This window comes from Muntiacus reevesi, chromosome 9 (genome assembly GCF_963930625.1).
Source record: "Muntiacus reevesi chromosome 9, mMunRee1.1, whole genome shotgun sequence".
Classification (NCBI taxonomy): domain Eukaryota; kingdom Metazoa; phylum Chordata; class Mammalia; order Artiodactyla; family Cervidae; genus Muntiacus; species Muntiacus reevesi.
The window spans coordinates 24,707,088-24,733,457 of record NC_089257.1 but is presented as its reverse complement, the minus strand read 5'-3'; the positions used below and the strand labels follow the sequence as shown (position 1 = coordinate 24,733,457).

The following is a 26,370-nucleotide window of genomic DNA, read 5'->3' as shown; positions in this document are numbered from 1 at the left end:
GTGTCTCTTGACAGTGGCATATGATTTATTCATGTGTGTCTATACACACATACACACACAACTTTGTCTTTTAGAGTGTCTAATCCATTTATGTTTAATATAGTTGCTGATATATTTGACTTTAAATCTCTTATCTTACTATTTTGTTTTCCACTCGTTCTGCCAGTTGTATGTTCTTTTCTTCGCTCATTTTTTTTTTGCCTGTTTTGGATTAGTCAAATATTACTGTTTCATGGCCTCCTATTTTTGCTGGGTAGAGAATTCTAGGTTTATAATTATTTTCTTCAACATTTTAAAGGTGCTTTTCTGTTTTGTTATGGTGTTACTTGTTCCTCTATTGAAAACTGTAGAAAAACCAAATGTCAATCTGATTGTTGTACATTTGAAGGTAATATCAATATGTTATTTTTTTTTAACCTCATTTGCTTATTTCTATGATTTTTCTCTTTGTTTTTCAGTAATTTCATTGTGCCTTGGCATTGTTTACTTTGTATTTATTCTGCTTGGGGTTTGTAGATTCTTGTAAATATTGGAAAAGTCTCAGCTATTATGTCTTCAAATAACACCTGTGCCCAGATTTTTTCACCACATCCCACGTCTCTCTATGATCTTTCCTGCATTTCCATCATTTTCTATTTCCTTTCTTTCTTCAGCTAGAATATTTTCTACTATCTGTGTTCCAATTCAACAATCTTATCTTGTATCGAATATGATGTTAAAGCCATCAGTATTTCCGTTATAGTCGTCAAGAGATCTGGAGTATCTATTTTTAAAAATTTCAGTTCCCTGCCAAAATTCTTCATTTTGTAATATGTTTATTGGAATGTATTAATTGGTTATTTTAAAGTTCTTGTCTCATAATTCCAATAACTGAGATGTTCTGTGGGTCCATGTGTATCATTAATTTTCCCTTTTGATCCAGTATCTTTGTATACCTGATAATTTTTGTTTAAGTGCTGAACACTGTATATAAAATATTATAGAGGCCCTGGATGATGTTACCTTAATCTGTGTTTAGAGAAACTTCAACATTTTGCTAGCATTTAGAGTAGTTATAGATCATCTTAACCCAATATGGGATTGAGCTGATTTGATGACTGAGTTTCAGGTTTTATGAAAGAAAGTATAAGTGTTAGTCACTAATTCATGTCTGACTCTTTGCAACCCCCTGGACTGTTTTTTGTTTTCATAGCACTGTGAATCTGTTGGTAGTTCTGCCAAGCTTCTCAGCTTCTTAGCCTATTTCTTCTTTACTTCTTGGTTTTTTAGCCTCTGCTTACAAATCAGCAAATGCCATGTGTTGAAAAACAGCTTAGAATCTTAGACTCACATTCAGTACTTCCCTTCTCTCCAGGATCTGAGCCCCTCAAGTTCTGGACTTCCCTGGTAGCTCTCCAGTGCCTTTAACTAGTTGATTTTTATCACTTTTCCAGCTGTTCCAGTGTTCTTGGTGGAAGGTTCAGACTATCTGACGAGGGTCAGATGTTACATGTAGTCTGGGAGCTCCTTGGGAAACCCCAAGGTCTGAAGGTTAAATATGTTGACGTTTGCACTGATGTTGCAAAATCAGTGATGGGTAAAGATAGTAGTACCTTAGTGTGAATCAAGGCAGAAGCACCAAATTATACAAGTAGTCACGTCATCACTGTCATGGGTTTGTAGTTAAAACAAATTCCAGTTTCCATTGAAAATGTCTTTGATGAAATGGTGTTTGTGTGGTGTGTGCTCAGTCATGTCCAATTCTTTGTGACCCAATGGACTGTAGCCCCCTAGGCTCCTCTGTCCATGGAATTCTCTAGGCAAGAATACTGGAGTGGGTTGCCATTCCCTTCTTCAGGGGATCGTCCTGACCCAGGAGTCTGACCCGTGTCTTCCACATTGCAGGCAGATTCTTTACCATCTGAGCCACCAGGGAAGTAGTAAAAACTATTAGTTTTATTCAATCTTGATGCCTGAGTATACCTCTTTTTAATGTTTTACATGTATAAAGCACTTCTGCTGCATACTGAAGTATAGCAGTTGTACTTCACATATACATGAAATCCATGAGCATTTTTTCATGGAAAAAATGAAAAACACTTTTTCATGGAAAACGCTTGTGCCGTTGAGTGGTGTGCTGAATTAATTTTTTTTTTTCTTTCATGGATCAACATTTTTACTTGAAAGAATGACTGACAAAGTGTAGTTCTCAAAAGTGAATGAAGTGAAGCTGTCTTTTCAAGACAAACAACTGATAGTGTTCATTGCCAGTGATAAAGTTGACAATGGATCAAATGAAAATTGGATTTTTGGAAAACTTATATCCAGTACTGTGAGCTTGACAGCTTCTCAATATTTAAAGGCTTTTTTGATAAAATTGGTAATGTTAACTAATGTGACTTTTATATTGCATAATGAAATATGTCAACATTTGAAAGATCTGCCTAACAGAGTGAACCACCATTTTCCAAATAATCGATTTATGGTGTTACAAAATCATGCACAGGAGAACGATTCATTTACCATAAAAGGCAGACCAATGAATTTTAAACATAAGAGCATGAAAACTTCACTGAAAGGGTTTCATGTTGCACATTGAAAATACTTTTAAAGCCAATATCATTTGTCAAGATTCAGTGTGTATCAAAGAATATCCCCAACTGTATAAAATGAGTATTAAAGTACTCCTCCCCTTTCCAACATATATATCGTGTGAGACTAGAATTTCTTCATTCTCATCATGTGAAACAGCATATTCCAAAAATTGAATGTAGAAACAAATATAGATTCCAGCTTTCTTCTACTTAAGACAAGCACTTAAAAGATTCAGAAAATGTAAAACAATGCTTCTCTTCTATTATCTTTGCTTTTGGAAAATATCTTTTTAAAATAAAAGTATTTATTTTAATAATGATTGTACTTTAATAATTTGAAATCAAATATTTGAAAATTCAGTTTCTAATACAGTGAATACTGTTAGATATAACTCCCACAAAAAAAATCTCTTTGGGTCTTCAAAAATTTTTAATAACAAGAATCTCTGACATAAACTATCATAGCTGGAATCCAGGTGCATAAGAGGCCTCAGTCCATTTCTTATGTGTATCCTTTTTGGTCCTGAGGAGTACCCAAAATTTCAGGAAATTTTGGGTATTTCTACATTGCAGCAAAGGAATGAATTGGTTGATCTTATAAATATGATAGGCAGATTAAGTATTATTGTTGTCTAGATTATCAGATGTCAGATAGATTACCTTTTTTTTTTTTTGATTGCTTACTTTTAAATGTATTACCTTTGACTTGCTGGTCATTGGTTAAATACAGAAAGGCAGATGGCACAAACAGATAATTTATAAACACTGGACATTCTTACTATGTAGTTGAGAAAGAGATTGAAATGCTTTCAACCAGGCTTGCCATCCAACATGAAGATTCCTTTTTGAGAGTTGTCTTACCTCGACAAAGTCCATCAGTCAAGATGGTGGTATTGATCAATAGTTAAGAAAAAACTAATTGTTTTAGAAACAATAAGCCTAGATTGGGTAAGCGCTGGGAAATAGTAAAGGACAAGGAAGCCTGGTCCATAGGTTGCAAAGAGTGAACACGACTTAGTGACTAAACAACAACAGCAAAAATGTCTTAAAGATCAGATTTCAGTCTAGAAAGCTTTACAGAGATCTCCAGAAATTCCATTCCTCATCATCAATGAACACAATAATTTTCCCTCTCAGAGAATGAATATATAAATAACCCATCACTGACTGTAAAATGGCTAAAGGACAAGGTATCTTTCTTTATAACTTACTTATTATCAGTCTGTTCCTGTCCATAATGGTTTCACTGTTTTATAAATCTATCCTATTTAAAGTTAAAACCGTTCAGTTTTTGTGTTGACTATTCTCTGATTTTATGTGTAAAAATCATATCCCTGTTAAAAAACTTAGCTTTTGAGGATGAGGACTTTACATATTTTGCATCATTCACAATGTTCTATGGATGGGTAGACTTATACATGTGTTCAATTTAAAAGTTGAGATGCAGGAAATCCATTCCCTTTCTGCAAGTACGCGTTGAATTTACTACACATAAGGTGCTGTGTTAGACTCCAACAACTATGCAAGTTTGTGTGTTTTCCTTTTACCCTGCAGAAACAAATGACAGGAATGTGAAATGTGGTGAATACCGAGTCGTCTTGTTTTGAAAGAACTGTTCCCATGGCAGTTGGCTTTATAGGAAGGAAACCATTATTGCTGAAAACCCTACCTTCTTTGCAAATACATGAGTGACGTGAAGAATTTCAGGAAAGGAATGGCAGAGTTGTCCTTCTTGGTGCACGATATTGTCAGTTGGATCTTAAATAGCTCCGAAAGCAGAATTGATTTTGATTTCACATTTGAAGTGATGTTTGCTCTGGCAGCCAATGGGTCTGGTGGATATTGGTTTTCATAGTAAGAGGCTTGACCCTTAGTCTCCTTGCCTCTGTTGTTGGCTGGCCCCTAACCAGTGAAGGAATTTAGCTTTGGACTCATAAAGGGAAAGCCAGTCTCTCCACCAACGTTATTGAGTATTTAAAAGTATTACTTCTCTGGTTATAAAACACGTGAACACACTTGACTGCTGACTAATCACGTTAACATGCTTATTATCATAGTGACATTTCTTGGCCCTGAGTTTGGATATACTAATCTGGTAGGTTTCAATAACATAAGTGATGAAAATGCTTTCTTAAAAATCGGTTCCTGATGTGACGCCTTGGGCTCAGAGCAGCCAGACTGCAGCTGTGGCGACTTGAGTGTGGTGATTCTGGGTGTTAAAGCTCCTTGCTTGTAAAACAGGAAATAATGGAGTTGTTGAGAGGATTAGCTGAGTTAATGCATGTAAAAGGCTGGCTATTATTATTGTTTTTATTTCCCCTAATTAATCAGGTCACATTCTACGATTTCAGTAATTAATCATAGTCATGCATGCATGCTGTCTCTAACTTGTGTCTGACTCTGTGCAACCCCATGGATTGTAGCCTGCCAGGTTCCTCTGTCCATGGGATTCTCCCGGCAAGAGTACTGCAGTGGGTTGGCATTTCCTCCTCCAGGGGATCTTCCTCACTCAGGGAGCAAAAAAGACATGATTACAAAATTCTTAAGCTTCCAGGTGGTATCTGCAGTGGAGAGAGATGTCTTTCAAATCTGTTTCAGTTTTTGAATAGCAGTACCTGCTCAGTTATCACCTCATATAAGCTGCCATTGGCAACAGCCAAGGCATGCCTGTTGTTAATTAATCACTTCCACTGAGAACTTAATTAGTGTCTTAATTAGGATCATCATTGAGTAGCAGACCGCAACATCCTGTGCCAGCTGCAAGATACTGGCTGGCTCCAGCAGCCCTTCTGGTCCTGCAGAAACAGGCCAAGGAGCAATCCTTTTGGGCTTCTATTTGTTTTTCTGCCTTCAGAGAGAGCTGTGGAAGATCTTCATTTGTCTTGATGCATCCATGATTCTGCCACATATGCAAAAAAAAAAAAAAAAAAAAAAAAAAGGGAACACATCTACTTCTAATGGATTGATCAGAAAACCAGGATTGGCTTTTGAATTCTTGCTGTTGTGCTAAACAAGCTGGAAACACAAAACACATTGTTGTTGTTTGCAAGTCTTGGAAATGAGGCCACGCATTCTGAGTATGACGGATTATTTCATTTTTCTGCTGCAAGTGAAAGTTCCTTCCTTCTGGCATCATTGTTTTTTAATATGTTGTTTTGAAATATTGCCATATTGTTACAGGATGAAATCAGCACTCCATTTTCTTTCTCTTTTCCCCCTTAGGAAAATATGGCAAAATGAGGCAAAAGTAACATCTTTTGAACTTAGTTTCCTATAGAAGTAGAAGTTGGGTTGAAAGGCATGATCAAGCTGTTCCCCAGACAACATTTCTCCCAGACCTTTTGGATGGATTGTTAACATAGCAACAATTGGAGAAAAACTAATGCACCAACAGCTTTTATTTTCTAGAAGGGAGACACCCTTGAGTCAAGTTCCCCAGTGAGAATAGGTGTTGTGAAACGGGCCTACTTTACTCGAGCATATTTGCTCATTCTTTTGACTATCGTAGGCTTTTTGATGATTTAGGTCGATTGTGGACTTGGTGAAGGGATCGAGTGATGTATTTTGTGTTCAGCAGACGTGCCGCTGCTTCCAGGACAGGTGGAGCAGGAAGTGAGCTGGAGTGTTCCCTCTTACGTCCCTTCTGTGGCCGGCCAGCCTCTCACCCCTGGAACGAAGCCCGGGCCCACCGTGAAAGGAGCAGACAAACAAAGGGAAGAGGTACTTCTCAGGGAATTCAGGCCTCTTGAAATTGCCTTGAGTCTATAACTGGTCCTTTCAGAGAAATGCCACCATACCCGTGTGCGCCTGTATTTTTCTCAGATTTGGGAAAATGTAGAATTCAGGTTGCTTAATTGGGTCCCTCGCTGTCATCTCTCTCTAATGTGTATCCTCCCTTTTGAACACACAGAGAAGAGTTACGTTTTTACTTAGAAACTATTTTTATGTCATGATGTTTGCCATGCTGCTTCCTGGGGACTAATCCACAGATAGGAGGGACAGATTTCTTATCTCTTTTTTTTCTGTACCAACCTCTTTTCTTTTTATTATTGTTTCCAAGGTTCTGTAAACATTTTGCATTAGTTAAGGTAAGGCCAGGCTGCTATACTAGGGAACCCTAGCAATAATTCAGTGGCTGAAAGGAGAGAGAAGTTTATTTCTCTCCTGTAACAGTCTATAGAGAGTCTTTAAAGTGAGCAAGTGGTGGTTCTGTTTTCAGTCATTGGGGCCCACCAGGTTCCTTCTCTCTGGATCTCACTGCACCTCACAACATCGTGTTCAGGTGCATGTTTCAAGTCAGGTCACTGTCCTACCTGGAGGGGCAGGGAGTGAGAGGCTGGGGACAGCGCGTTTCCCCAAGGCTGAAGACTCAGGCTCTGCATTGCTGCTCACTCTCCATTGGCAACCACTTGGTTCCATGTTCCTATCTGGTCACCAGGGGAGTCGAGAAATGTCATCTAGCCACGTGCTTCTCCAGCATGGGAGAGCGGAATCTGCCATGTTAATTCTCCCTGATACACAACATGGAGAGTCGTCTTTTACTATCACTTCCAGCTCATCTTCATTTACTTAGTAGACACGCACCAACCGAGGCCACTGATGGTGCTGGGTAGTGACCTTTATCACCTTTTTACGCGAGCATAAAAGGGGATCAGGTACAAGAAGTTGTTAAGGGCTCTTTATTATTGATTCCAAATAAAAATACTAGAGTGTTTCCTGATTATTTAATCGTTCAGGTACCAGTCTTGTCACCTGAAGATATTCTGTTATGGAAGCAGTCATTCAATCAGAAGTAATTCACACATTTCAATTTTTGCCCTTTGCTAATAGAACTTTTGTTCACTGACATCAGAAAAGTCTGTCTAGGAGGCTTCAGACTTTTATTGAACCCCCAAATAGGTTACTTGGAGAAGGAAATGGCAACCCACTCCAGTATTCTTGCCTGGAGGAATCCCATGGACAAAGGAACCTGGTGGGCTACAGTCCGTGGGGTTGAGACAGCCACTTTTCAGTGTCTTTTTGAATTATGGAGCTTTCTCTGAGTGTTAATAAGCTAAACTTGCAAGGTGATTGCTAGCAAGACTCAGCTTCTTTTAAAGACTTGTTCATGTTCTTGACTTCAGTTGTGACTGAATACAAATTATTGGGCAAGTGGGTAGTGGCACCTCATGCCATTATAGAAATTGTTACAAAATGGCGTTAGTTGATGGGTTTAAAAAAATGAATGATTTCTATGATCTCTCATATAGCCAGCAAAATGCTAGTTAAAAGCCTGTATATGATTGTATCTTTAAAACGAGTATATGTTTCTTCTCAGAAAATGTGAAAATTTTTAAATGTTCAAATCAAAATGATAGAACAATTTTTGTGTTGGCAAACTAATGAGATGTAGATGAATAATTTTTGGTGTTTCTTTAAATATTCAGAGTGACATTGTGGGTGGGATTTTAATTTCTAGCCACTATTTGTTAGAGAAACATTTCAGGACTGTCTAGAATCACAGTACTGCACCACCTCTGCCTTGGTTTAATAGTATTAATCTTATTCTAAAGTACCCAGTGCAAGAAAAAGAACAGAATCACCAAATTCCAGCACATGTATCTGGTGAGGAGCTACCAAGGGGCTGTTTTGGGCTAGAGACGGTGGTTGCTTTCTGTAATGTCAGTCTCAAAAGATGAAAATGTATCCTGGATGTCCTGACTTTCTCTTAATTGCCTAATAAGAATCTATAACTTCTTGATATGAACTGAACCCATTTAATTTTTTCACTAATTTTATCACTGCTTTTATACATATGCATTTCCCCCTTACAGTCAAATATTTTTCAAGAACCTTCCACTTCCCTTTGTGAATAATTTCTTGCTGTAGTCACTCTATTTTGATGAATTTTGGAAGTTCTGGACAGCTTTATAGAACAAAAAGAATTCACATTAAGAAGATGAAAAATTGTGAGTTCCTTTCCTACTTCCCAAAGTACAGAAGAGGTCTTTGAAGAAACTTTTGTAATATTTTAATGGGAGATGGCCTGTTTTTCCAATTCAAAATAGGACTCTCAACTTTTTCACCTGTAAAGACAGTATAGTTACCATATTACTGTGCAAGACAGCCTATAGCTAACTGCTATTATTGATTTGAGCATTAGTTTTATTTCTTTAATTTGCCTATGTGGTACTGTGAATGAAAATGATTCTTCCTGTAACAGTGCCCCTCTTAGAATAAGTCACAGAAACAATTTTAAGAAAGCCAGCAGTTTTCTAATAGTGTACAAATTCTATCCCCTGGGAGGCTACAAAAAGATTTCAATTAGATTTGAAATTAGACACCTGAAATCCGTATATTTCTCTCAGTTCCTTAGGCAAAAATAACAAGTTAATAACTTAATTCACAGTTGTTTTCTGTTTAGTAGCAGGGGATTTGGTGTCCCATTGCACAAATTCTGCTCTTTGAAATAAATCAGAAGTTCAGTTTGCAATCTAAAAACCTTGGAGCCTTATAGCTTAGAACCCGAAAATGAACCCAACTTGAAAGAAGAGAATTCCCAAAGTGTGCCACAGTAGCCAACAGCTGAAATGCATAAATAGAACTGCAGCTTTACTGTGGCTGAAAAGCTGTCATTTTGAAGATCATAGCGAAGTCTTCTGAACTGCAGGGTACATTAGGGTTCACTTTGAATTATATGTATGCCCCTTGTCTTAGAAGACTCTACATTCACTTTTGTGTGTCTCTATAAGGTTACTTAATTGAAATGCAAAAAAGTCAGAACTTGTGCTGAATTCAGTGCTATGTCTATAGAAGACATAGTAAATACTGAATGAACAAATAATCAAAAAAACTTTTACTAGCTACCGGGAGTGACTTTCTGGTATAATAAGATGGTTAGGGTCATTCTCTTTTTCCTTTTCTATTGGTTCATTCCCCTCAACATGTAAACACGTCTAAGACTCTCCCATTCTTAACAAAATGAAAGAAAACTAAGGAAAAATAGCCTCCTCTTTCCCTTGGACCCCTCTTGGCTATTGTCCTTTTTTCTCACTTTCCATGTAGACTTCAGAAACCGTTAGATCCAGCTCCCCTATTTGTCTCCGCTTCCTTTCCCCTCATTCCTCATTTCAGGTCATTGCAAAATGTCCTTGTGCTGATCATCTGCCTGGACGTATTCAGAATAAAGGGATCGAGCACTTTATTACCGCCGAATGCCAGTGGACACTTTTCTGCAATGGGTCTCTCTCCTGCGGTTTTCACAGCTGATCTTGCCTGACGCTCACAGCCCACTGGTTTTCTCTTCCTGGCTCCCCCTGGGTGTATTTCTCTGGGTGTTCTTGCCCTGCTTCCTTTGGGGGCTTCCCGCCATGCTCCCCTTAGGAGCTGGTGCTCCTCAGGGTCCCATGCTTAACCTGCAGCGCTCCCCACTTGCACACATGGATCCATTTTCATCTCTAGGTGACTCCCCTGCGTGCTTCTGTCTCCAAACCTGTATCTCTAGAGCTTCAGACCTTTTGCTGAGCCCCAGGTTTGTGTGTTCAGCTGCCTGTTGACAATTCTATCTGGATTCCTTAAGGAACATTCGAATCAGCATGTTGAATACTGAGCTTGTCTTTACCTGCTTCCATTCCTGCATTCTCGCCCGTCGTCCCTCCCCGTATCCAAATTAGCCAGCAAGTGCTGCCAGTTTTTCTGACATTTTCCAGGGTCTGCTTTCAGTGCCCTGTGCTCATTGTCTCTCGTCTGGACTACTTCCGCCAACTCCTGACTCCAAGCCTACCCTTTGTTCCATCTTCAGAGTGACTTATCTTGATGTACCCTCGCAGAGGGCAGGGCATCCTGTTCTCTGCACCGCGCCTGTGTCTCCAGCACTTGTCTCAGTTAGCATATGAATGAAGGAAGGAATTTATTTGAAATGCATAGATGACCAAGTATCTTCATGCTTTAAAAAAAAAAAAATCCTTCAGCGACTTTTCATCACCTCTGGGAAAAATAGCATACAAGACCTGTCATGATCTGCCACCATCCTCATCTCTTGCTGCTCTCTACCTGACATTTTCTGCTTTGACAGCACTGAACTACTTGCAGATCTACATACATGAAATTCTGTGTCTTTCTTACTTGGCCTCCTCTGCTCATGAGACCTGCTTTTGTCCTAAGCTCATTTTCCCTCAACCTTGTTAAATAATATTACCTTTGAAGATTCTGCTTAGATAGTACCTCTTCCAGGGAGCCTCCCCTGCTTCCTTCCCAAGGCCTTCTAATCTAGGCTGGGTTAGGATTTGCTTCTCTTTCCTATTCCCTCCTAACTATATCATGTATACTTACTACACTTTACTATAATTGTTCATTTATGTATCTAAATCATTTCTCTGTGATTTCATACAAGTCTGCAGCTTTGTATCCTCAGCACCCAGCGCAGCACCTGGATTTTAATAAACATTCGTGAAAAGAATGGATATATCTGAATGATTGCAGGAGACTATTCCTCTGACATTTTGATCCAGAGATGTACTGGCCACCTTGCAGTGCAGAGTGACATTGATAAACCCAGTTTTAAAATGTCTTGAGTATCATATTTTGGCATTGCAAATAAGAAATTATTATCACCCTTGGTTTCTTTCTTTTATTATCTACATCAGCATTTAACTGATTGCCTAAAGGAATTAATCTAACAATAAGAGCTGCTGTCGATAACTGAGTTTCTAAGTGAAGACATTTATATTTTTACGTATATTTTTATGTTTTTAAGTGTACTGTAAATGAATAATTCTTGCATTGGCATCATATATTTATTGGCTAGCTAAAAACTTATTCCTTGACGCCATTTAAGTTAATACCAAATAATGGATGAAGGAAATTGTGCTCTATAATAGAGAAAAATTTAAGTGTGTGAAGAAGAACTTACGGAAAACAAAAATTTTCCACTTAAAGATTAATGTCTACATCTCCAGTTCCATACTGTTGAATACTGTGGCCAAAAGGTGACTTGGGACCCTTGGGAAGGGAGAGTGGTAAGAAGGTGATGGGCTGGGCCGTGTCTGGGAGAAAGGACTAACTTGACCGTGGGAGTCAGCCCTCCTCAAGAGAGTCTAGAAGTTCAGCACACCAGCCTTGCTTTGTCTGGGTTACTGATACAAGATGGGTCACGAGTCGGGTGTTGAGTGGGGAGTCGAGTAGGATTTTCTGGAGAGTGGCCATGCTCAGTTGGAAGTAAGCTAAGCTTCAGCACTTTGCCCTCCATGCTTGCGTAGCCCTTTTTGCATCCCTCTGTTGGGGAGCATGGAGCATGATCGTGAAATCACTCCCTTACTTCTGTCTTCTCCCTGAAGCTACAAAACCTTGTGGACACAGATTTTGCTTTTCTTCTTCTTTTGTGTTCCCAGTATCCAGTTCACATTAAACGCTCGATAGCTGTTTATGGAGTGAACACGTGGAGGGGAGGGAGGTGGGAATGTGAGGGCTGTTCATGTGGTGTGAGTGAGTTCGAGAAGGATGGTATGATCTTGCTGAGATTTTAGCTCAGCAAAGAGATTTGTTGAATTTGAACCTGCTCTCCTGTCTCAGAGGGAGGTGGGTGAAGGCAGAGTGACTGCGTCTATTGATAATGGCTAGTGAAGTCTGAGCAAGTCTTAGAGGCCTCAGGACAGGGTTCAAAGTCCTAGTGAGGTGGGCAGCTGGAAGCTTGGTGGACATGTGGATGGCAGGCCTTTAACCAGGCTACAGGGCATCGAGAATCCCATTGGCCAGAAGACACAGGCAGAGAGGGGAATCCTCCTCGTCCTCTGCCAGGACCAGGCTTGCAGGCCTCAGTGCTCACTGCCGGATAGAGCTGGAGATGGTGAGGATGCTTCTGTTCAGGAAATGAGCATTTTGTGTCATTGTGTACACGTTTCTTCACTTGAGCTGGTCTTAGCCCTATTACCCCACTGGTGATGAGAAATTTAATTTTCAGAAAGTGATCAGAATGGATAGATCAGCCACTCTGAAGACTGATTTGATTCCTGTATACACTTGCTCCTTTAAAGACAGTCACGGTATTATGTGGATCCTTGAGTGCATTTTTTTATGGTAGACTGGGAGAATTTTTTAGCTTATTTAGAAAAGATCTTTTCTCCCAAAGAGATGTGATTTGGCTTAGTGAAACTTCAAGGTTGATTTTTGCTGGTTTTTTTGTTGAGAAGGTGGAAGCTTTATCTACAGATCACCTGGGATTCAAGTCTTGCTTCTCTACCTTACTAATTGTACAGCCTTGGTAAGTTACTTAACCTCTTAGAGCTTTGTAAGATGGGTTGTTTGAAGATTACTGCTAATTCCCACAAAGTTCCTATTACTGGGGCTGGTGTGTGGTGGGAACTCAGTCAGTCACAGGTGCCATCATTACCTTTGTCAGGAAAGCACAGACACTTTCTAATAAAGAGGAAATGAACAAGTCTGTGAAATTTGTTCTCATGCTGGTTTTACTAAGAAAGGATGATAGATGGCTTGGTGTTTGCTATTAGCACTGCACACCCAACTACAAAATGCAACTTGCTAAACAGATAGGAGATACCTACTTTTCATGTTTTTTTTCTTTTTTTCTCATCTTTGAAAACAGCACACAGCTTCTGAGTGAGATGCTCCATTTTCAAGAACACTGCAAAAGTCACTCGATGAGATCATTTTCCTTGCAAGAATATTTAAAGCTGATTATAGCTTCAGGGCATTTTTTTTTACTCTTGCATAAGCCATAGTTTTCAATTATTTCAGCATCATCATACATAATATAGAGATACAAAGAAGTGCTGGGTGATCTCATTGTATCACACACCATTTGATTTTGGAGAGGCTTTCTAAGGGGTAATACAATGAGATTTAAAGCATTCTCTTTTGTTTATTGGAAAATACACTTTTTAAACTACCTTCCTTTAGGGAGTCTTTTAAAATTCACAGATTATGAATAAGCAGGTACAAAATTATTATTTCTCTTTGTAGCTACTCTAAGTTGCGAATAAATTCTGTAATATTTTAAAATTCTTGGTGGGAAGAAAGGATCCTGGACTTTTTAATTTAAGGGGGACACTATGTGTTTTAATTCCTACTGTTATTGGCCCAAGTACTATCTGAAGAACTATGTTAAGCATAGAGTATTTTTATCTTCAAAAATGAATTTTTTTTATACAAGCCTTTTTTAGTAAATACTAAAAATAAGAATGTCTTTAAGATTGAACAAAATCTTAGGGTTTATTTTCTCACATTGAATATAACTCTTAAAAAGCAGAGACATCATTTTGCCAACAAAGGTCTGTATAGAGTCAAAGCTATGGTTTTTCCAGTAGTTATGTATGGATATAATAGCTGGACCACAAAGAAGGCTGAACATTGAAGAACTGAGGCTTTCAAATTGTGGTGTTGGAGAAAACTCTTGAGAGTCCCTTGGACTGCAAGGAGATCAAACCAGACCATCCGAAGGAAAATCAACCCTGAATATTCATTGGAAGGACTGATGCTGAAACTGAAGCTCAGATACTTTGGCCCCCTGATGTGACGAGCCGACTCATCGGAAAAGACCCTGAGTCAGACAGGACTTAGCCTCTGAACAACAGCAAACTTAGTTTTTCCTTATGCCTGTAGCCCTTTTGCTACAAATGGTAAAAATGTATTGAATGGTGCAAGAGAGACTTTCTGATTCTTGCCGTGGGTGGAATTAGCTAATGATATTCATTCCGATGCAGGATGGTACAAATGGGGCATATTAAAAGGCCTAAATTAGGTCAAATTGAATAATTGAATTTATTCCTTTACTTAAAAACAGCTTAATCAGCTGAGAGTGCTGAAGTCTAAAAAAAGTTTAATTAAATATTAATAGGGAGTTATGTTTTCAGCTTTATCTTCATTTACAATGATTATATATGATTTTCCTCCTTCGTTACCTTTTATAGATCGTTGGAGACGAAGTTCAACCCTTCTCGCTTGATGAAGAATTCGATTACGATGCGGTGGTGCTAACCCCCAAGTTCACTCCTGCAGAGATGAATGCCATCAAAGAGCTATCCAAGCAGAAGACAAAGAGCGCAGACTTAGAGGAGCCCCATGACTGATCCACCCAGACCTCCCTACATTTATTGTTATTTTGTTCTTGCTCAAGTAACATGAAATTAAAAGATAAACCTGTTGTAATCCCCTTTATGGAAATGTATGTGTGTGCATTGATTTATAGGGTTATTTGTCAATGGACTTCCCCGGTGGCGCAGTGGTAAAGAATTTGCCTACCAACGCAAGTAGACGCAGCAGATGTGGGTTCAATCCCTGGCTCAGGAAGATGCCCTTGACAAGGGAATGGCAACCCACTCCAGCATTCTGGCCTGGGAAATCCTATGGACAGAGGAGTCTGGGGGGTTACAGTCCATGGGGTCACAAAGAGTCAGACACAACTGAGCATGCCCACGCCACCAGTCTCTTCAGTAGGTGAAGTGTCCGAAAAGTGAAAGTGAAAGTAGCTCGGTTGTGTCCAACTCTTTGTGACCCACGGGCTATACCATCCATGGAATTCTCCAGGCCAGAACACTGGAGTGGGTAGCAGCCGTTCCCTTCTCCAGGGAATCTTCCCAACCCAGGGATTGAACCCAGGTCTCCCACATTGCAGGCAGATTCTTTATCGTCTGAGCCACCAGGGAAGTCCAGGAATACTGGAGTGGGTAACCTATCCCTTCTCCAGAGGATCATCCCGATCCAGGAATGGAACTGGGGTTTTCTGCACTGCGGGTGGATTCTCTACCAGATGAGCTACCAGGGAAGCCCTGGCGCTGCATCTGACAAAGCCAAACTGCTCTCTATGGTTTATGTGGTTTAGTCGCTCAGTCGTGTCCGATTCTTGCGATCCCATGGACTGTAACACGCCAGACTCTTCCGTCCATGGAATTTTCTAGGCAAGAATACTGGAGTGGGTTGCCATTTCCTTCTCCAGGGGATCTTCCGGATCCAGGGATGCAACCTGGTCCCCTGCATTGCAGGCAGTCTCCTGCATTGCTGACGGATTCTTTACTGATTGAGCCACCAGGGTGGCCTCTATCCTTACAGAATTCTATTCTGTCACTTGGCTGCATCCAGGCTGATAGGGGGAGATGGAGGTGGCAAATGGGAACAGGAAGCAGCACCTAGAGAAGGCTCTGTAGTGAGAGCACTGCAACTAGGTAATGAAGGTATTGTGACATAGACTGGAAATTTCACCCCACCTCCTTGGGGAGGAAGGGCAATTGAGCATGCAAAACCCAGAGAAGAACTGGTTATGTGGTAGGTCCCAGGTCCCAGGTATCCAGAGACAGTGATATGAATGTGAGTGCTGAGAGGCTGGGCTTCTAGGATTGATTGGGAAAGACTTTACTGAAAAGGAAAGCATCTGAAAATTGATTATATGTCATATATTAAATTCTTGTACTTTGTTATTATTATTCAACCATGGGTGAGGATAGTTACAAAGTACAAGGAATGATCTTGATCTCCAGAAGTTTGAAATATAATTTGAGAAGGCAAGACATAGAGAAGGCAGCTAGTGAATGTAAAAGCTGTTATGAAGTGCTAATTGTGTACAATACCCATGAATGCTTTAAAGGGAGGAGGAAAAGGCATGAGGGCCCAGAAGGGGGAATGGTATATATGAAGTGATTTTTGTTATGAAGGAATCAGTAGCAAATCAAATGTACTTAGCCTTTTTTCCTTTGTATGCATTCTATTCCTGTTTTTTTATTTTCCATTACGACTTATTGTAGGGTATTGAGTATAGTTCCCTGTGCTGTACGGTAGGACCTTGTTTATCCATTCCGTGTATAAGGGTTTGCACCTGCTAATCCCAAACTGCTTATCCATTGCTCCTTCCCTCCCCACCCCCATGCCTGGCAACCACAAGTCTCTTCTCCAGACAGGCTTTCTATGAGTCTTTCTATTTCATAGATAAGTGCTGTGAGTCTTTGTATTTCACAGATAAGTTCATTTGTGTCATATTTTAGAGTCCACATGTAAGTGCTACCATATGATATTTATCTTTCTCTTTCTGACTTACTTCAGTTAGTATGATAATCTCTAGGTCTGTCCGTGTTGCTACAAATGGCATCATTTCATTCTCTGTTTGGCTGAGTAGCATTCCATTGTATATACGTACCACAACTTCTTTATCCATTCATCTTTTGATAGACGTTTACACTTTTTCCGTATCTTGGCTGTTGTAAATAGTGCTGCAATGAACATTGGGGTGCATGTATCTTTTTGAATTATAGTTCATTTGGATATATGCCCAGGAACTGAATTGCTGGATCATATGACAACTTTATTTTTAGTTTTTTGAGGAACCTTCATACTGTTCTCCATAGTGGCTGCACCAATTTCAAATGTACTTAGTCTTAATTACTTTTAATACAAGTCTGTGCTTATATGTGTGTGTATATTCATAAAACTGCCATTCGTATTCCTTACAAAAGAATTTTCTTGATTTACTGTTGCTATAGTCAGGTGATTTCCACGTCTGTTTTTCTTTGTCTAGTCAACAGACTTTCACAAAACACTATGTATGTGCCAAGCCTGTGCTTGAGGAGGATACAGGTAAATTAGATATGGTCTGATTTAGTGGGAAAGACAAATGTATATGCAAATCATTACCATAGCACTACACTATCCAACCTCATAGCCGCTAGCCACTAGTGTGACTGAGGAACTGATTTTTGAATGTTAATTTTAACTTAAAATATAAAATTGATATTTGATGCGGTTATTATAAAACTCTCAAGTTCATTTGGAACAAAATGGGTATGTGAATCAACTTTTTTCAGTTGTAACTTTTATGACAACTAAATACAGATCAACTATTTTTAATAACAACTTAGTGTCTAAAATATGCTGTAGAGGGAAAACATACATTGGATTTCAAAGAACTAATATGAAAAATTATAGAATATCTTGCTTTTTGTATTGATTACATGTTGACATAATATTTTGGATGTATCTGGTTAAGTAAAATATAGTTAAAAATTACCAATTTCTTTTTGTCTTTTTATTTATTTATTTATTTTCATTTATTTTTATTAGTTGGAGGCTAATTACTTTACAATATTGTAGTGGTTTTTGCATACATTGACATGAATCAGCCATGGATTTACATGTGTTCCCCATCCCAATCCCGCCTCCCGCCTCCCTCCCCATCCCATCCCTCTGGGTCTTCCCAGTGCACCAGCCCTGAGCACTTGTCTCAGGCATCCAGCATGGGCTGGTGATCTGTTTCACCCTTGATAGTATACTCGTTTCAATGCTATTCTCTCTGAACATCCCACCCTTGCCTTCTCCCACAGAGTCTAAAAGTCTCTTCTGTACATCTGTGTCTCTTTTTCTGTTTTGCATATAGGGTTATCGTTACCATCTTTCTAAATTCCATATATATGTGTTAGTATACTGTATTGGTCTTTATCTTTCTGGCTTACTTCACTCTGTATAATGGGCTCCAGTTTCATCCATCTCATTAGAACTGATTCAAATGTATTCTTTTTAATGGCTGAGTAATATTCCATGGTGTATATCTACCACAGCTTCCTTATCCATTCCTCTGCTGATGGGCATCTAGGTGGCAGTTTCTTTTTGCCTTTTTAATGACGCTACTGGAGCATTTAAACTTATGCCTGTGACTTGTGTATTTTTATTTGATGGCATTGCAGTAGAGTATAATCAGTATTATAAGACTGGTGTGTACTAAGAGCTACTGGGTGAAGCAAATTGAAGTTACTGAATCTCCCCACTCTGGGGAGCTGGGGAATATTCACAGAGGAGGAGAGGCTTGAGGTTGGTCAGGTAGAATATGTAGGACCTTTTGATTTGAGGCTATTAGAGTAGTTGACTCTACTAGCTGGGGAGTAGATGGGAGCTGGAACCAAGGCAGTGTAGGTGGAAATGGAGGGTGTGGATCTGATTAGAGATTTGCAGGTAGAACTTTCAAGGATTGTTGGTTGGTGCATTGTGGGCATAAGGGAGCAATTGTGAGGACTGCAGCACACTAGGCCTCCCTGTCCATCACTAGCTCTGGGAGTTTACTGAGACTCATGTCCATTGATGTCAGTGATGCCATCCAACCATCTCATCCTCTGTCATCCCTTTCTCCTCCTGCCTTCAGTCTTTCCCAGCATTAGGGTCGTTTCAGATGAGTCCGTTCTTCACATCAGGTGGCCGAAGTTTTAGAGTTTTAGTTCAGCATCAGTCCTTCCAATGAACATACAGGACTGATCTCCTTTAGGATGGACTGGTTTGATCTCCTTGCAGTCCAAGGGACTCTCAAGAGTCTTCTCCAACACCACAGCTCAAAAGCATCAATTCTTCAGCACTCAGCTTTCTTTAGAATCCAGCTCTCACTTCCATACATGATTACTGGAAAAACCATAGCTTTACCTAGACGGACCTTTGTTGGTAAAGTAATGTCTCTGCTTTTTAATATGCTGTCTAGGTTGCTCATAACTTTTCTTCCAGGAGCAAGTCTCTTTTAATTTCATGGCTGCAGTTACCATCTGCAGTAATTTTGGAGCCCCCCAAAGTAAAGGCTGTCACTGTTTCCACTGTTTCCTCATCTATTTGCCATGAAGTGATGGGGCCAGGTGCCATGATCTTAGTTTCCTGAATGTTGAGTTTTAAGCCAATTTTTTTACTCTCCTCTTTCACTTTCATCAAGAGGCTCTTTAGTTCTTTCATCAAGAAATTTTCCTTATGTGGTAGTAATTGTATTATTGAATTAAAATATGAAAAAGACAAAAATATTTCATTTCATTGGCTTGTTTCTTGGAGGTCAAAGTTGTATGAATACAATAGCATGGAAAATGATGTGAAAGAGACAATCTTGGAATTTCCTAGAAAAATATGTCTCCATAAGCAAGAGAGTTCCAGAAAAACATCTACTTCTGCTTTATTGACTACGTCAAAGCCTTTGACTGTGTGGATCACAACAAACTGGAAAATCCTTAAAAGAGATGGGAATACTAGACCACCTGACCTGCCTCCTGAGAAATATGTATGCAGGTCAAGAAGCAACAGTTAGAACTGGACATGGAACAGACTGATTCCAAATTGGTAAAGGAGTACATCAAGGCTATTGTCACCCTGCTTATTTAACTTATATGCAGAGTACATCATGCAAAATGCTGGGCTGGATGAAGGACAAGCTGAAATCAAGATTCCTGGGAGAAATATCAATAACCTCAGATATGCAGGTGACACCGTGACCCTTATAGCAGAAAGTGAAGAAGAATTAAAGAGCCTCTTGATGAAAGTGAAAGAGGAGAGTGAAAAAGTTGGCTTAAAACTCAACATTCAGAAAACTAAGATCATGGCATCTGGTCCCATCAGTTCATGGCAAATAGATGAAGAAACAGTGGAAACAGAGACAGACTTTACTTTTTTGGGCTCCAAAATCACTGCAGATGGTGACTGCAGCCATGAAATTAAAAGATGCTTACTCCTTGGAAGAAAAGGTATGACCAACCTAGACAGCATATTAAAAGGCAGAGACATTACTTTGCCAACAAAAGTCTCTCTAGTCAAAGCTATGGTTTTTCCCAGTAGTCATGTATGGATGTGAGATTTAGACTATAAAGAAAGCTGAGAGCTGGAGAATTGATGCTTTTGAACTCTGGTGTTGGAGAAGACTCTTGAGAGTCTCTTGGACTGCAAGGAAATCCAATCAGTCCATCCTAAAGGAAATCAGTGCTGAATATTCTTTGGAAGGACTGGTGCTGAAGCTGAAACTCCAATACTTTGGCCACCTGATGCGAAGAACTGACTCATTGGAAAAGACCCTAATGCTGGGAAAGATTGAAGGCAGGAGGAGAAGGGGACGCCAGAGGATGAGATGGTTGGATGGCATCACCAACTCAATGGACATGAGTTTGAGTAAACTCCGGTAGTTGGTGATGGACAAGGAGGCCTGGCATGCTGCAGTCCATGGGGTTGCAAAGAGTCAGACACGACTGAGTGGCTGAATTGAACTGGTAAGCAGACGAGAAATCCATTCCCCTCACCCTGGCCTACCCAGCCCGTATATCCTATGGTGCCTCCATAGGAGCCTCTCCAATCTCATTTTGTTCCTCCTTCATCATTTTTTTATTATGTTCTAACCAGTTTGTATTCTTTTTGTTTTTCAAGTACTCCACCTTTTTGCACCTTTGTGCTTTTCTCTTACTCTTCTTTCTGCCTGGTTTTCCCTCCTCTTGGTGTGGCTCCTCTTTCTCTTTATTCAGGTCTCAGGTGAAATGTGTCTCCCAGGGTCTCTTTCTGACCAGCCTTTTGAATCCTGTTCTCACAGCCTTCACCCTGTCACTGTGCTCCCATTGCCCTAGCTTGTCTGTCTTACCTAACTCTCCCTTTAGATCATAAACTGCAAGAGGGTGCAGCGCTCCTGCCTTTTTGCTGCCATGTCCCCCGCACCTGAAAAGGGCCTGCAATACGGTAGTTGTTCAGTAAAGATTTACTGAACGAATCAAACCTCTAAAGCTTGAAGAGGAACCGAGAGGTCCATTTCATCAGTTCAGTTTGGTTAGACATGTACTGAGCACTTTTATATTCAAGGCATAATATATATGTATATACATTATACATATATAAATATATTACTTCTTAGACTCATGATTACCCAGTGGCCAATGCAAATATGGGCTAGAACTGTTCCATTTAACCTGTTCCTTCTTTGCCCTGCTTAACCCCATGGAGAACTGAGAGAGTCGTGGCTCACATGGGAACTTGACCTACTTCCCAGTTGTTCTTTGAAAACCTTGTTATGACTTCGTTCATTGAAAACCCTATTTGGGAGCCATTCATGAGATATAATACCAGTGTTCCCAACATTCTGCATTAAAAAGTGTGGACTGATGACTGGAAAAGACTGAAAGGGAAAAAAACTGGAAGGGAAAAGAAAGCAAAACTTAAAGAGTGAGTTAGGAAGAAGGAAATTTCATTTTGGTAGCTGGCTGTAAAGCAGAAACTTTCCAGGACATGGAAGCAACCCAGATGCCCATCAGCAGATGAATGGATAAGGAAGCTGTGGTACATATACACCATGGAATATTATTCATCCGTTAAAAAGAATTCATCTGAATCAGTTCTAATGAGATGGATGAAACTGGAGCCCATTATACAGAGTGAAGTAAGCCAGAAAGATAAAGAACATTACAGTATACTAACACATATATACGGAATTTAGATAGATGGTAGCGATAACCCTATATGCAAAACAGAAAAAGAGACACAGAAGTACAGAACAGACTTTTGAACTCTGGGGGAGAACGTGAGGGTGGGATGTTTTGAAAGAACAGCATGTATATTATCTATGGTGAAACAGTCCACCAGCCCAGGTGGGATGCATGAGTCAAGTGCTCGGGCCTGGTGCACTGGGAGGACCCTGAGGAGTCGGGTGGAGAGGGAGGTGGGAGGGGGGATCGGGATGGGGAATATGTGTAACTATACGGCTGATTCACATCAATGTATGACAAAACCCACTGAAATGTTGTGAAGTGATTGGCCTCCAACTAATAAAATAATATTTAAAAAAAAAAAAAACAAAAAAAACAAACGTGTTAATGCTCACCAGAGTCATCACATTTTAGAGGAGGTCTTAAAACCTAATTCCCTTGTTTTCATTACATTTTTATTTTAGTGTCAGGTAAGTCACAAGAGATTTGTAAACAGAGGGGGACATAATCTGATTTATATTTGAGGGGAGATGGGTGGAGAGGGGCCAGGGCTGTACTATGTTGGGGGAAAGGCTCTGTTGGAGGGGTGTGCCAGGCTGTATTGTAAAGGGTTTTGCTATTGTTCTCTCTCTCTGGAAGTTACTGTGATTTCATTATCCCCTGTTTTCTAAAAATTTATCATGATCTTTGCTGACACAGGTCTATTTTCATTTTTGGTGCTGGGCACTCAGTAGCCTTTTAGTCTGAAAGCTACGTCCTTGGTTCTGGGAAATTGTCTTGAATTGTTTTTTGATGACGTTCTTCTTTCCATTTCCTCTTTTTTTCCCTAGAATGTTTGGTTTTTGGATATCGAACTTCTTAGATGCTACTCTAATATTTTTGTACTCTCCTGTTTTCTTTCTTTTTGCTCTATTTTCTGAGACTTTCCTCAACTTTATTTTCCATGTTTTTTATTGCAAGATGCATATAATTTTCTTTTTTGCATTTTACTTTAAAATCCACTAAATAGTAAAGCCATTTCCATGAAAAGGAAAATAAGGACAGATGCCACATGACCACATCTAGAGTGATCAGGACAGCACGCCGGAGCTGCATCAGGACTGGACCATTAGTCTGTGTGAATGAAGGCAGCGTCTCATCCTTGATGAGGCTGCGCATCATGATGCCCCTCGAGGGGAAGCGCTTGTGTTTATGACACTGCGTGAGCAGAGGAGATGGAGATGTCAGGAGTGTCTCGGGGATTCCTAGCATGTTGTAGAAAGCCTCAGGGGTGACCAAGTGGAGGCTAAGTAAGTTCTAGGATCCCTGACACTGAGAGAGGGAAGTGATCCTTTAGGTGCTGGGTCTCCGGAATGTGTGTCGTCCTGTTAGGCATTCCATCCTCTGAAGCACCTCCCTTTCCTATTCCCCATGTTCCTGTTTCTGTTTATGGCACCAGATTGGTTGCCTGAGTATCATTTTGGGCTCTATACTACTTTTTGGTTCCAATCTCTCCTTTGTATCCCCCTGGCCTTTATTCAAGACTTCATTGTTACTGATCTTCTGCAGTCCTTCCTACTTCCCAATTAGTCTCTAAATGCCTCTGTTCTTTTTATTGTAGCTTGTTTTGCACGTTGCTTTCATATTCATCTTTGTGTTGCTATCTTTTTCAAAACCACTACTAGCTGCTCATTGTCTACTGATTGTTAAACTGTTCAGTTTAACCTACAAGGCCCTATTCCCTAGTACTGCCATGATACAGAGAAAACCCAGCACACATGGTTCCCAAATGTTCCCTTCCACCTTCTTGCTTTTCTTCTTATTGTTCTTTCTTTCTGGATGGTCACCCTTCATTTCTGCCCAGTGAATTTCTACTCATCCTTTAAGATGCACCCCAGGGGTCACTGCCTCTGTGAAATTTTCTGATCCTTCCAACCAGGTATAATTTCATCTTCCCTGAAACCTCCATAGCATTTTGTAACACTGTTGCTACTTGTCACATTCTGCCTTGTGAACTCTGTTTCCCTGCCCCTCTCCTCCAGTCTAAGGGCAAACACTAAATCTCATTCATTCATGCATGATATTTAGGAAGCAGGTTTCTTACATACTATGGCTGTCATCACTGGCTTCCTTTAATTACAAGATCTAGGATGAGTGCCACAAAAGTGGGTTACATCAAGATTTTTTCATTCAACTAATGTTTCTTTACAATCTGCTTCCTTTGTTACATTTTGTTATAGAAACAAATAATGTCATGATTTGTCAGCCCACTGAATTTATGATAAACAAGGAATCCAAAATGTCTGTCCAAGCTGCACCAGAATGTTGATTTATTGAGCGAACTATTAGAAAAAGTAATTCCATCCAGTACACAAGTGGGAGGAAAGAAAGACCCAACAACATGGTTTTAATGTATGTAAGTTTTGTAAGAAGGAATATAGGAAGTCATTTTAGTATCAAAATAATGAAAAGTCAGCAATAAAGGTTATGGTACATGCTATGTAATTATAATACTTTTCAGGTCTATAAAAATGCTCTTTTTAAAAGAGTTTTTCTGTTGTTCATTACCCTTCAGATGATAGTAGATTATCTCCATTGTATATGCTTAGAATATCGACATCCCTGTTAAGATTAGAAAAGTAAATCTAATAACTTTTCAAATTGTGTTAACACTTGCTAAATTCTCAGAAGAAATTAGCATGAATTTTAGTTTAGATTGAACAGTGTTTTCAAAGGATGGCTTATGTGCAAGTGGCAGTAATGGTGCTTGAAGTAATTAGGGTGTTTAACAACCAGGCAGGAACAAACCACTGATTATTCTTATCTTCTTCCCCCTCCCCCACAAAGATGGGAAAATCCGGAAAGTATTTGTATCACAAACATATTAGGGCATTTAGAAAAAACATGGTATATCTTTGCAAAAATGATTTCCTGAGTCCTTTGGGTTTCAAAATGTTGTTGTCTTGAACGCATAGAGGATTTAGCTTGGAAAGCAGAGATCCACTTAGGAGACTTTAGTTTTTGGAGAATAGTTTATGGTTTTCTTTAAGTGCTTTGGTTATCGTATTATCCTGTTGTTGACATATTGACCTTAATGACTTTTGATGACTCAATGTTTTTATATCCATATATATATATCCTTGGGGCTTCCTTGGTGGCTCAATGGCAAAGAACCCATCTGCCAGTGCAGGAGATGTGGGTTTGATCCCTGGGTTGGGAAGATCCCTTGGAAAAGGAAATGGCAACCCACTCCAGTATTCTTGCCTGGGAAGCCCTGTGGACAGAGAAGTCCTGTGGCCTACAGTTCATGGTTGGCAAAAGAGTCGGACACAGCTTAGTGACTAAACAACAGCACGTGCATGATATACATTTTGCATGCAAATAAGTTTATATTACTTTGCATTGAATCCAGCTTATTTTCAAATGTGGAAGAAATCCATAGATTAGTGGGTCTGTGTTGCCTTTTTGTTTTGCTAACATTGAGTTTGCTCACCTTTCTCTGGGGAAAAAATCCTGCAGCATTTGTCTTTCTTCAGCTCTGCTCGTTTTCGTTGTTCCGTCCTGTGGGCTTTGCCTGTGGTGCCGGCTCCTGCTTCCCCTCAATGCACCGATGTCATTGTACCGGAGAGAGGTGCGTGTTGCTGGTGGTTTGGTGTTTGAACGGTGGAGCACCTGTCTGCTTGCGTGCAGGTGCGCGGTCCTCTGGAGAGCGGGCTCTCGTCCAAGACAAACAGAAAGAAAAATGTGTGCACGTTGCAGGTGAGGGCTTGGGTGTTGGACTTGAGAGGCTTTTGTTTTCGAAACAATAAGGAAACAACCAAAAACACAAAAAGCAGTAAGGAAACCTGAGTCCCTTACGTGCCAGGAACCTTGTGAAGGGCCAGTCAGAGTATTTCTGGAAAATTTCTTTGCTTACGTAATGGCTTCTGGATTTGTTGGCCTAAGTGAGTGTATTATATCCTGTCATTAGGGTCCTCAATTTGCCAGAATCTCACATGGTACCCACAATGATCACTTCACATTGTGGTGAAATTAAGCTCTAATATGCTATATATCAAATACATAACCCATCCAATGAGAAATGAAATGTATTTTGCTACAAATATGCTCCCATCTTCAATTCCTCCTAATTTGACAGTCATGACATTCTAAGCAATTAATTAATCAAAATAGAAAACATTAAGAAAACGCTGTCAATTGAGTGTTTACCACATGTTTGCCTTCAGCTTAGATGAGATGTGGGAGAAGGAGAAAAGAGTGGCTAATTACTCAGTAACATCACAGAGACGCCAATTTTGACACAGGAAAGAGAAATCAATGCAATATCCAGGGAACCCAGTGGTGAACTGGATTAGCTAGTACTACATTAGCTAGACTCATTGTTTCAAATAAACTGACCTTCCATAGCTAAAGTGTTAGTTGCTCAGGCATGTCTGACTCTTGGCAACCTCATGGACTGTAGCTTGTCAGGTTCCTCTGTCCATGGAATTCTCCCTAATGCTAACCCTCCAGGCAAGAATACTGGAGTGGGCAGCCATTCCCTTCTCCAGGGGATCTTCCCGACCCAGGGATTGAACCCAGGTCTCCCGCATTGCAGGCAGATTTACCGTGTGTGCCATCAGGGAAGCCCTTAGACAAGGGGAGAAGTA

The 26,370-nt window shown here is 39.9% G+C and overlaps 1 protein-coding gene and 1 long non-coding RNA gene across 5 annotated transcripts in view; one reads left to right on the top strand and one right to left on the bottom strand.

Moving 5' to 3' along the window:
* IFTAP (intraflagellar transport associated protein) overlaps positions 1-14,723 on the top strand; it is a 63,663-nt gene extending 48,940 nt beyond the window's left edge. For 3 of the 4 annotated variants that reach the window (XM_065944573.1, XM_065944576.1, XM_065944574.1), the window contains 2 exons: positions 6,148-6,293; positions 14,477-14,723. In XM_065944573.1, the coding sequence (XP_065800645.1) occupies positions 6,148-6,293; positions 14,477-14,635 (305 nt within the window). In that variant the 3' untranslated portion in view covers positions 14,636-14,723. The remainder of the gene's footprint in view (positions 1-6,147; positions 6,294-14,476) is intronic. The other variant, XM_065944575.1, reaches the window with a different exon arrangement.
* Positions 1-22,043, bottom strand: part of LOC136174394 (uncharacterized) — a 1,095,937-nt gene extending 1,073,894 nt beyond the window's left edge. The window contains exon 1 of the long non-coding RNA XR_010664401.1: positions 21,897-22,043. This is a non-coding gene — a long non-coding RNA (uncharacterized lncRNA). The remainder of the gene's footprint in view (positions 1-21,896) is intronic.
* Positions 22,044-26,370: the final 4,327 nt, after the last annotated feature.